We start from the raw sequence: 12,929 nt of genomic DNA, 5'->3' as shown, positions 1-12,929 counted from the left end.
AGCAAAGGGTCTGAATACTTATGACCATGTGATATTTCAGTTTTTCTTTTTTAACAAATCTGCAAAAATGTCAAATTGTGTTTTTCTGTCAATATGGGGTGCTGTGTGTACATTAATGAGGAAATTGAAGAAAAAAAATGAACTTAAATGATTTTAGCATATGGCTGCAATATAACAAAGAGTGAAAAATTTAAGGGGGTCTGAATGCTTTCTGTACCCACTGTATTTCTAGGTCAGTGATGTGCAGCTGGTTTCACTGAGTTGGATTCAGCCTTAGCTGTAGTTTTCATTACAAATTCTCATAAAAGAAACTTTAATCCTAAAACAAACTCAGTCCAGGTCAGTGAAATGTTATTGCTGAATTTTATTCACATTCTGTGTTTGCAGGATTGTGTGTGTGTGGGTGAGCAAGAGAGGGCTTTGTGTTAATATAGTATTTGTTGTTGTTAATTCAGTATTTGTGTATGACTGACATGTATCCATATTTGTGTTGTTGTGAGAGGATGTGGAAAAATGTATAAACAATTGAGCCGGTAATGAAACATCTCTATTTTTGTTTTCATCCTGACACACCAAGCTGACAGTTAACAGCCAGGCACCATTACCTTGACAAAGGGTGTTTGCTGATGAAGCGTGATGACTCTGTGTCAGAGAAGGTCACTCGCTCTATGCAATGCATCTTTTTGCCTCTACTTTTCCATTTCGCAAGTAAAGACCTTGGGCTGACGACATCAGTGCAACACAAAAGTTACTGTGTTAGCTACTGCTATTTAAGTGTTCAAGAGTAAATGGAGTCCATTAAAACAGATGAGAAAGTACGTGCATGTCAGCGGCCGGCTGTTCTGTGGTGTGTTCAAGGGCCTTTGTAAGGTAAAGCCCAGTTCATGCATGCTGCGTCCATATGGGCAGGTGGGTCCCTGTGACTTAAACTTTATCATCTGACCATGTCTGCAGAGGTCCTCGCTCTGCCCAAAATATGCTGCCTTGTGGCTCCTGCAGTACTGCTGACTGCACATGCACAAGAAAAGCTAACTAGACACTTGTGTGTACTATATGCTGCATTTCACATAGTTGGGTTTACTGCCATTAAGCAGTTGCACAGTTTGTTTTTTTTCTTCACATTTTATTTTTGATCAGCCAAATAACGTGAGAGCTGGATGATGTGCGGTCAACATCTTATTTTGTAGTACATGTGCACACTGTCTACAGATCCTGATTATTGTATGCATAGAGGCATGTTACTGTCTAATGTCCACAGCTGTGTGTGTCTGCACTGAAGTGTGAACAAACCTCGACAAGTCTTTATTAGCTCTAACTTCTTGTTGACTTGGTGTGTCAGTGCTCTATGTGAAAGGGTGAATGTAGCAATTAAGAATTTGACATAACCTTTAGGTGTGGTCTAGCTGACAATGTTTTAAACTTGAAAATGATATTTTACATGCAAATAGAATGATTTGGACCTTAATATTTGCACAGTTCCAGGTCATTTGATTTAATGTAGCCTCAATTTGAAAAGGAGTTTTTCACTGACTGACTGTGGACCAGTATATTAAAAGAAAACAGGTGGACAAATGCTGTTTGTGCCTTGCCAGAGACAAGGAAGCATGGAAGTGAATCTTACAGTGGGGCAAAAAAGTATTTAAGTCAGCCACCAATTGTGCAAGTTCTCCCACTTAAAAAGATGAGAGGCCTGTAATTTACATCATAGGTATACTTCAACTATGAGAGACAGAATGAGGAAAAACAAATCCAGAAAATCACTGTCTGATTTTTAAAGAATTTATTTGCAAATTATAGTGGAAAATAAGTATTTGGTCAATACCAAAAGTTCATCTCAATGCTTTGTTATATACCCTTTGTTGGAAATGACAGAGGTCAAACGTTTTCTGTAAGTCTTCACAAGACTTCACACACTGTTGCTGGTATTTTGGCCCATTCTTCCATGCAGATCCCTCTAGAGCAGTGATGTTTTGGGCCTGTCGCTGGGCAACACGGACTTTCAACTCCCTTCAAAGGTTTTCTATACACGGTACAAGCCTTTGTTACTTTGGTCCCAGCTCTCTGCAGGTCATTCACTAGGTCCCCCCGTGTGGTTCTGGGATTTTTGCTCACCGTTCTTGTGATCATTTTGACTCCACGGGGTGAGATCTTGCGTGGAGCCCCAGATCGAGGGAGATCATCAGTGGTCTTGTATGTCTTCCATTTTCTAATAATTGCTCCCACAGTTGATTTCTTCACACCAAGCTGCTTGCCTATTGCAGATTCAGTCTTCCCAGCCTGGTGCAGGTCTACAGTTTTGTTTCTGGTGTCCTTCGACAGCTCTTTAGTCTTGGCCATAGTGGAGTTTGGAGTGTGACTGTTTGAGGTTGTGGACAGGTGTCTTTTATACTGATAACAAGTTCAAACAGGTGCCATTAATCCAGGTAACGAGTGGAGGACAGAGGAGTCTCTTAAAGAAGAAGTTACAGGTCTGAGAGAGCCAGAAATCTTGCTTGTTTGTAGGTGACCAAATACTTATTTTCCACCATAATTTGCAAATAAATTCTTTAAAAATCAGACGGTGATTTTCTGGATTTGTTTCATTCTGTCTCTCATAGTTGAAGTATACATATGATGTAAATTACAGGCCTCTCATCTTTTTAAGTGGGAGAACTTGCACAATTGGTGGCTGACTAAATACTTTTTTGCCCCACTGTAGTTTCTTTTCCATCACCGATAAGGAATAACAATTGATATTCGTAACTGCCATGGGCAGTTTATCCAGCTGTCTTCAGCTTTGTGCAGAAAACTGTTACCTTTACAGTGCAAGTGTTGTAATGTAGGCTATCTGCTGAAGATGTACTTAAGCAGAGTTTTGTTCTCAGAGCTCTTCTTCACTTCTTCCAGAGAGAACAGGAAATGAAAGTGGGTGAGCTGGGCCCTCGTGGAGCCATTAATTTGGGAGGTACGGGCATGTTTGTGTAACGACTGGTTAGTACAACAGCCAGATCAAATGAGGATGAATGAACGATGAGTGCCTTAATGTCATTGTTCTTCATTATTTGTCTTGCATCCCAAGTGAGTCCTCTTCAGCAAATATGTATTTTCAGTTGCTCGAACACAAACTTCATGTGTATTTTGATGCCCTTTTTGGGGTAAAATCGACTCACATGGGCTGCAGTGCAAAGCAGAAAAAAAACACTATACCACAAAACATTGTCTATACTAACAGAATATACAGTGTATTGATTATGACTCTGAATGGGGTTGTGTTGGGTTGGGGTGCCATAGTGAGAGAAGTACTTGGTCCCTAAGCTCTCTTCCTGATTTGTATCCAGATCTGAAGTCAGTGTTAATATTTTTCTTTTGGGGAGCCAATGCTAAAGGGGTTCAGCTGGTATTTGCGATTTAAGGATGATATTTACAGAAAGTAAATATTTATCTGCGGAGTTCAGGATGAGAGGCTGGGGACTAATATTTAAGACTGTGGTGCTATTAAGAGGACAGATTGTAGAGCTGGTGGCTCTTCACCATACAAACATAATAACCTTGGGTTGCACATCACCTTTTTGAACAAACCTGTATCGTCTTTTAGCACAAGCTGCAGGGGTTTTCTCTGTTTCATGCTGATAACACTGTGATGTGAAATATTTCGCACACTTTCCTTTTAGCTGCTTCGTCTGCTCTAGCAGCAGTTTTGACTCATGGTAGTGTGTGTGTGTGTGTGTGTGTGTGTGTGTGTGTGTGTGTATTTTTGACTGAAGGTGAAGGTACAGTGGCCTCAAACTATTCCATGAGAAGACTGTTTTCACGTGTTGCAGTACATATGAAGCTAGAATCAGCAGCTGGTTAGGTTGGCTTAGCATAAAGACAGAAGGGGTAAACGGCTAGCATGGGGCTGTCCACCTACCAGCACCTTTTAATGCTCACGACTTAGTATGTTTTATCTCTTTAAACTGCAGTGCAACGAAGTGGGAAAATGCCACATTGACCACTTTCTCCGTATATCTCTTGTTAATAACTGCTTTCTCTCTGGCAACCTCACAGTGATGACAAGACTAGAGGAAGGTACTGTAACCGACCAGGAAATAGTGTGGCATATAACCGCCTATAAAGTCACAATCTGTCGTTTTTGCATTAGTTGCTGTGTGCAGTTTACATCAGTACTCAAGTTGCATTATGTCTGAATGTTGCAATTAACAGTGGCAAGAAAAAGGATGTGAACCTTTTGGAATGTCATGGTTTTCTGCATTAATTTGTCATAAAATGTGATCAGAATTTTTTTTGTTTTGTTATATTGGGCACATTATATTCATCAGTACTCTTGACTTAGATGAAGATCAGATCACATTTTATGACAAATTAATGCAGAAAACCATGAAATTCCAAAAGATTCACATACTTTTTCTTGCCACTGTATGTCTTTGTTGATATTTCACTTATTGTGTTGTCAACAGTTTTCCTAGCACCATTTCTTCGGTAGAAGGTAGCTCCAAAGAAACAAACATACCTGAATCATATCTTTATCCACTAGCATCTGGTAAAAGAAATGCTTTCCTAACATCTGCATTAAAAAAATATTTGTTGATGTCTTTCTGCAGTCTTATGAAATACTGCTGTTGCTATTCTAAAAAATGCAAAGTTTGGCAATGCCACATTTTTTGACTTTTGTATTTACAATGTCAGATTTACTTATTCTCCAGTCAAGTTAATTGTAGTACACCAGGTATGTGTGCAGCAGTGGGAATGTTCTGTAGTGTGGGTTTATGTTTGAACCTGCAAAGTCTGTGCAAGTCTTTTCATTGGTCTGATATTGTTTTCTGACAACTCAGTTTCATTTTCTTTATGATTAAGGTGATGTGCTGTCCAAGGGTTGGCTAGTTTAAAATGTGGGCCTTGCCATTTGGCTTCAAATTTTAGCTGTCGAAGTGAGAACCTCTCATTCAGCTAATTACACAATCTGCCTCTGTCTGTTCTTTCTGCAAGTCATTTTTTTTGTCATATTACTGTGCATGTTTAATTTAACGTTGGTTTTTGGTTTTGAATGTCATATGTATTCAAACTATTGTTTGATCATATACTGAAGTTCAACTTCAAACTGAGTTCAACCTACAATTTAGGTCTATTTTAAATAAGTAGCTATGTTTTTAATAAGTGGTAGATGGGGATGCACCGATCAGACTAGATCAAATATAACTCACTGCATGCAACATGTTGGTCTTATACTGTAGATGGCACTCTAACTGAAGCACACAGCTTATTAACTTTAAGCAGTGACATTCATAAAGCATTGATCTTGTACGTATTTATTAGATGTTTATTAAATTACATTGTTTTGCATCAGCTTTAAATATCTATTGTTGTACTACTGGTGTTCTCCTCGGGGTGGCAGTGTCAGTTTATGGGCTGGTCTATCACACTTTGTTTCAGACTCTTACAGTGCCTTGCGAAAGTATTCGGCCCCCTTGAACTTTGCGACCTTTTGCCACATTTCAGGCTTCAAACATAAAGATATAAAACTGTAATTTTTTGTGAAGAATCAACAACAAGTGGGACACAATCATGAAGTGGAACGAAATTTATTGGATATTTCAAACGTTTTTAACAAATAAAAAACTGAAAAATTGGGCGTGCAAAATTATTCAGCCCCCTTAAGTTAATACTTTGTAGCGCCACCTTTTGCTGCGATTACAGCTATAAGTCGCTTGGGGTATGTCTCTATCAGTTTTGCACATCAAGAGACTGAAATTTTTGCCCATTCCTCCTGCAAAACAGCTCGAGCTCAGTGAGGTTGGATAGAGAGCGTTTGTGAACAGGGGGGGGGGGGGGGGTCTCTTTCTCATGCAGAAAGCTATTTACAGGGAAATGCGATGGATTAGCTGAAGCTCATCAATAGGGAGCGCCTGCTCACCCGGTGCTTTACAGACTGGCCACCAATCGAAGGGAATTTCAATATTTACCTACATCCTCGTTTTGTTAGTTGCAGTTAAGCAAACACGCAATTCGCTAATTCATGTTAGTGGATGAGTGAGACTTGTTTAAGTATTTTCCTTCCACGCTAATGATGATTCATTTGAATGACTTTAGGTGTGAATTTTGACTCACGGGCCATTGAATACAGATAAACAACAGGGTGGTTCGTTTTAACATCTATCCATGAGCCAATTTAACGATCATATTACAATTACATTAACTGGGCAGATAGTTTTGTTCTGACCTATTGTACATATGTTATTTGTCTGTCACACACACACACTCCTGCAAACAGAAGTATATAAAATGTATTCACACACTGTTGGAGTGAGATGAAATACACAAGGATTAAAGGCACCCAACACCACAAAGTCACATCACAAAATGCCAAAACAGTCAAAAGTGCATTCATCAGTCTACATGAATTAAATCGATCGTTTCATGTATTTGTTTTATACAGTGTGGCTCCGATGGCATTAGTACCCCTGCAGAGGCAGATCATGAGGAATTGTTTAGTGTTAGGCTGTACCGGAGATCTTTGAGTTCTGAAAATCATTTTCGAGCTGAGGTTAACAATTGTTTAGGTCCTTTTGATGAAGGAAAGCAAAGCAACAAATTACTGAAAAAGTCTAGTTTGTGTTGGCCGCTACAAAGTATTAACTTAAGGGGGCTGAATAATTTTGCATGCCCAATTTTTCAGTTTTTTATTTGTTAAAAACGTTTGAAATATCCAATAAATTTCGTTCCACTTCATGATTGTGTCCCACTTGTTGTTGATTCTTCACAAAAAATTACAGTTTTATATCTTTATGTTTGAAGCCTGAAATGTGGCAAAAGGTCACAAAGTTCAAGGGGGCCGAATACTTTTGCAAGGCACTGTATCTTAACAACTCCTGGATGCCATGGAATTCTGTGCTGGCATTGACAGAGCTATCCTGAATGTCTTTGGCCATGTCCTGACTTTATCTTTAGTAACACATTTAAGTTGACATCCCATTTTGAAGTAAGATTTTTTTTTTGTGTGTCAACTTTAGGATGTATTACCATGAAATTTCTTATTCATGTCCTTCATCGGGATCAATTTTTGTTTCGATTTTTCTAATACTTTAATTTATGAACAATTACTTGTAACACTGTTGTTGCTTTAACTTCACCTGTTTGTGTTTAGGAGTGATTAAAAATGTTACCATCCTAACATGGGAGACTAAGATGGTGAACATGGAAAAAATTATACCTGCTAACATCAGCATGTTAGCATTGTCTTGGTGAGCATGTTAGCATACTGACAGGAGCATTTTTACCAGACCTGATGGCAGACATACCATTACCTTCATCTTGTCTAATGCACGTAACTCAGTAATGACTCATTCTGAGCTGTTTATTGACCTGCATATGCTGCAGAAAATGTAGTCAATTGGCCAGCTGGGGACTGTGACAGTGTTTGTTTTTGTTTTGTTTTGTTTTTTTCTTAAAATTCTTTCAAGTCATGGAATGGAGCAGTGTAACTACTCTGTGCTTCTGGGTCTGCTGGAATCACGATGATGCTAATTGGCCCTCATAATGTTGAGAGGTCCTCAGCTTTATGTAAATACCACTGTAGTGTACCTGGGCAGTTTTTGAATCTGTCGATCTCTGCAGGGCTGCAAAGCCAGGTCTCTTTTACAATGAATGGCATTTTTGAATCCATATGTGTTAAGCTATTGTAAGAAGAGCAGTAGATTAACACATCAAAATGATTACACCGCAAGAAATAAACGGAGCAGAAGAGAAAATCGCCTTATTATGCATCACTCATATCTTGTAGAGACTGATCAGGTGCATCCCCAAGATTTTTAGCTGTCTACTAAAAGCCAACGTTAACTGGTATGTTTAAGCCATTGAGAACAGCTCTAGCATTCATCTACTACAGTTCTTACTGGGCGTTGAGTACATTGCATTGAATTACCAAATGACCAATCGATGCTCCGCTGTTTTGCGTGTAGATGGCTATAACCAGGCCTCTGCAGGGCCCAGTGGTAACCAAGGTCAAATGATGGGCATGAGTGGAAGGGGAGGAGCCATTGGCCCAGAGGGAACTGCAAATATGGGCACACCATTGATGTCAGAGAATGGAGCCATGGTAATGTATTTGGAAAACCTAAATGAAGCTTATCTCTGAGTACATCTTCAAGATTAAAGTATAATATTTTGGCAGAATGTCACCTTAAAACGGTGCATTATACAGACTATCACTGTCTGATTAAAATAAAAGTAAAAGCAATTATTGTGAAATATAATTATTCTTTAGGTTGGAGTATAAACAGCAGAAGCAAAAAGGTCTTATTAAAAAATTTTTTATAATCTTATTGAACAACTTGAAAATTGGTTTTAAAACTCTAGACTTAACTAATAGTATTATTCCTCTCTCTCCCTTTGTCTGCTTGGTTTACTTGTCTCCCTTTTACTCTTGGATGGCAACATTTGGATCAACTTAAACTTTGACTCACGAACTATGAAATCCCCGTCACTTTTCTGGATACACCGTTTTCATGTCTGACATTCAATCTCATACCCCACCCACCTTCTCTGTAACGCTGACCTCCTGATACCACAGCGAAACGATAGATACCCACAAGGTGGATCGGTAGGGGGCCGAACAGAAGTTGAGTCCCCAAAGCAGCAGCAGCCACCGCTGGGCCCCCAGGTCGGACCAGCCCCAGCATTTGGCAGGGGGAGCCCAGTAGGGGGAGTTTTTGATGGGCCAAATAACAAGCGCCGCAGATACTAACTTCTCACTGTTCACATGAATCTTTGTCACAACCCAACCCTGAGAACGTATTCTGTTTTTACATTGACCTACTTCCCCTAACCCTGTGATGTAAATGTGTGCTGGAAAAAACCTACAGAATTTTTTTCCTTTGTAACATAAGTTGTCAGTGAGAGGGATTTATTTTGTGACTGGTAAAATACAGAAAACTGCTTTGTTTCTACACTTATCTGCAATGTTTATATACATTTTTCACAGCATATGTTTCTCCTGTTTCCTGAATGATATGATGTGTGCTTTTCCCCCATCTGAATACTGAATGTGCAAACAAGTATTGTAGCATGTAGGAATAAAAGCCTTTGCAATTAGACATGTTTGCAGTTGCTGTGGCTGCTGTTACCCGGAATATGCTCCATAAGACTGCTCTACAGGAGTATTAGATAAAAAAATAAAAAAAAAACACTTATCAGACTGAGTTGGAGCAAAACCAAGAGTGCTGTCCTTACAGTACTTAAATGTTGATTCTAAAAAAAAAAAATCCAAAAGACTCCTGGAGGTAAATTGTGTTGATCTCAGTTGCTCTGTCATAAAATGCCTTAGCTCATAGATTTTGTTGCATTTGAATGTTATGCTCCCTTTAATCATAATATTAATCTTGACTGTTCAGTCATGTAGTGAGCGAATGTTTCTGTGGCTTTGTTGCATTGTGTGTTTGGTCAAGAGAAATAAAACATTTGTAGGAAATTGTTTTTTTTATTTATTTATTTTTTTTATTTAAAAGATATTTCCCCATAAACCTGACAGCAAATAAACCAAATGAAGCAGCAATCAAAGTTAAATTTAGGGCAGAAGACTTTTTTTTTATTAGGTGTTAATGTCAAAAAACTTATCAGGACTGTGTGAGGGTGGCTTATTCAGGTAACCTAGCAACATAAACAACCCCACAGTTCTTGTCAGATTTGGAATCCAGTATTGCTAAGATTGGTCAATGGGAAGTACAGCATCCTGCACACTCCAGACCAGAAAGAACGGACTTCACACTAATACAGCAGTCACTCATGTGAATGAGCCGGAACTTCTCTAAAAGTATTATTCATGAACAACCCCAGCACTCATTACACTGATGATTAAGAGATATTTTTAGAGCCTTGTTAGTCAGGACATCTGCTGAGCTAGCTGCTTGCTGTTGGCTGGTCTTTGGTGCCAGGTGATGTCTGTTGTATCTCACACTTTGGATCAAACACCAACTAGAAGGTGGTGATCTGTGTTAAACCCCACGATTCATCAGTAAATTTTAAACCCCATGTAACCCAGACATAAAATGCGAATGCTGTTAAACCACATCTTCTGAAAGGTGCATAAAGTGTGGGTGGGCTTTGGGGGCTTAAGTAAGTGCATGTGTGTGTATGTTGATAGACATGTTTAACCCTTATGCCTCCCTAAGTACATTTTTGTCCTTTTCACATTTTTATTTTCAAGCCATTTTGGCTGTGTTGAATGAATGTAGCTCAAACTTGCCAAATGATATTTTTTTTTCTTTCTTTTAAATTTAAAATTGAGGTCTCACTTCCTTAAATTGGCCTAAAATGGCTAAGAAAAACAAATCCATCCAAATATCGCCCTCCAGACATTTTTTGTCCCATTGAAACCCATTTAATGGCATATTTATCCTGCAATAAAGCAATGCACCGCGCCTTGTTTCTAATGAATTTTGAAGTACTTAGTCCCAAAATGAAAATCAGAATTACAAGTTGGGACCAAGTACTTCAAAATTCATTAGGAACAGAGTGCAGTGCATTGCTTGATTGTAGGATAAATATGCCATCAAAAATAGCGTTTTTAATGGGTTTCAATGGGACAAAAAATGTCTGGAGGGCGATATTTGGATGGATTTTTAAAAATCTGGCGCTACAAAAAAACAAAAATGCATCAATATCAATGTTACTACCAATCACTGACCCATCCCAGGGCCTAATAATAATAATAATAATAATAATAAAATACTGGTTGAAATGTATTTTTTTGAAAATTATTTCATTTTTTTGTTTTTTCGATGGGGAAAAAAAGAGGGGTTATGACAACATACTGGCCTTTAAAGGGTTAAAAAAAAATCCCAAAATATAATTCATATTTGATATGTATATTTCAGACAGAAGTCGTTTTAAAAGATTGGCTAGTTTAGTGATATAATCTTGTGGCTCCCAGTGATTTAGACACTTCCAGATGTACAGTATTTAACTTTTTTTAATGAGGTGAACATTTTAGGCAAAGTCATAAAACATTATGTTGAAAAATTAAACCCTCTGCTGTTAATTCTTGACACAGAATAAAACAACACTACTCTTAGACCTATGGATTTTGCCTGTAGTTCCAGGAATTACTTTTTATGAACCAAAATATTTACTCATACTGTGTGTCCAGATGTCTTCAGTGCTTGCATGTACTGTATATGTGTGTGTGTGTGTAAGCAAAATTAATGATTAAGACAACGTGGCCCTGGATCTTTGTGTGGTTGACCGTACAAGCTCTTCATATCACTGGATCTGGGGAATGTGATATACTGACCAGGTTTCATGGAATCTAAAGAATAGTTTTATAACAGGTAAATACATTTCATTTTTACCTTTCTTGTATCTTTGTTGTCAAAAACACACATACACTGTATATTTCACTTGAGCCATGTTTCTGTATAGCCTGCTTTTCTGTGTCTATCAAGTAAATGTGACTAATACTGCATCAGTAGTGTGAATCAGTATAAATCACAATAAGGCAGTGATTTTACTACAAAGTCGAATCAAATCATGGGGCTGGTACAGTCTTTCTGATGATGAGAGAAGTGTATATGCACCATGTGACATGCATTTGTTTATAAGGATGAGTTCATTGCAAACTACAGACTGAGATAGATTCTTTACCAATTCTGGGTCACATCATGATCATTTGAAGGCTCTCCAGGTATTTTGAATTGTAAGGGAAGTTTAATAGGTTTCATCAGTTAGGGATCTTGAAATTCTCAGGACAGCAGTCAAGGACAGTGTTGTAGTCGAATCACTAAATGTCAAGTCCCTAGTGCTCACCAAAGAATAGTCCAAGTCGAATCCTCATTAGCTGAGAGGCGAGTTCAAGTTGAGTGCAGAGACCGTGCAGTTTGATCTTGTAGGTTGCATGTTCTAAAATAGAACAAATTTTGACAAACTTGCCAGCTTTTCTTCTGTATTTTGGAAATTTTCTTACATCAGGCAAGCATTCAGTAATGTTAGCTCTTACTGTGACAAGATGATCGCATGTCTTTCATCAGGTGGTGTTCCAGATGGGGGGGGGGCATTTTACCTGTTCTCTGTCATGTTCATCTGTATCTGTACAAATACTCTACAGGCTAAATAAAGCAGTTTATGAAATGTCACTCTTAGTTATTAGCTCATTGTCAAAGTAGAATTTTTATTCTACAGTTAAACTGTCTTATTAAATCTTAGCTTATTTCTCATATTTGTCTTCTTTTGTTTCAGTTCCTGTCTGTGTACTGATTCCACTGAGTTGGACAGTTGCTAGGTAAGTCTCCACACACACACACACGGCCTGTACTTGAATGGGTTAAACGTGTTTTGTTTTGTCGACTGAGATGGCTAAAACTGAGCTTTTGTGCATATATTGTGAAGTGAGATGCAGAACGATAGCAGGACGACATCAGTTAAATGCAAGTGAAATACACAAGGATTTAGTAAGAAGAGCCTAATCACTGACTAGTTTTATTGTATTGTTTTAAATATTGTGCCGTAGTCTTTACTGCGGGGAGAATTTCCACATGGTAAAAACGAACCTGCATAGAATTAATATTATAGCTGATAGAATTCAAGCAAACTGGTTGATGCATAAAGGTGGGAGAAGTGTGTTTGTGGCAGAAACATTGGGAACCAGTGAGCAAGGCCACGTTGCTTTTCTTTGCCATGCCCAAGGCTGTTCATTATCAACACGAGGGAAGGTAATCATTAAAGTGATCCAGTTTTAACAGGGCTGATTGTGGCCAATTTGGGGAATGACTACTCAGATTCTTCACTTTCTGGCCTCATTCTTCTTTAGCCCAGTTTGTGGCCCACTTCTCTTTCTAGAAGGTCAATTGATTTGGGGGCAATAGTTATTTTTCCTTTGGAAAATGTGCCAAGTTCACAAGCTCCCTTTAAAATCCTTTGTCTAGATTTCTTTCCTCCAAAAGGATAAGGTGTTGACTTGCATG

The 12,929-nt window shown here is 38.4% G+C and overlaps 1 protein-coding gene across 1 annotated transcript in view; it reads left to right on the top strand.

The window, feature by feature from the left end:
• Positions 1–9,147, top strand: part of pspc1 (paraspeckle component 1) — a 19,717-nt gene extending 10,570 nt beyond the window's left edge. The window contains exons 8-10 of the mRNA XM_020591937.1: positions 2,887–2,944; positions 7,935–8,071; positions 8,546–9,147. Coding sequence (XP_020447593.1) covers positions 2,887–2,944; positions 7,935–8,071; positions 8,546–8,719 — 369 coding nt within the window. The 3' untranslated portion in view covers positions 8,720–9,147. The remainder of the gene's footprint in view (positions 1–2,886; positions 2,945–7,934; positions 8,072–8,545) is intronic.
• The last annotated feature ends 3,782 nt before the right edge of the window (positions 9,148–12,929 follow it).

Source organism: Monopterus albus, unplaced genomic scaffold (genome assembly GCF_001952655.1).
Source record: "Monopterus albus unplaced genomic scaffold, M_albus_1.0 scaffold16.1, whole genome shotgun sequence".
Lineage (NCBI taxonomy): Eukaryota > Metazoa > Chordata > Actinopteri > Synbranchiformes > Synbranchidae > Monopterus > Monopterus albus.
The sequence above is the reverse complement of the archived record's forward strand: the minus strand, read 5'-3'. Positions and strand labels throughout refer to the sequence as shown.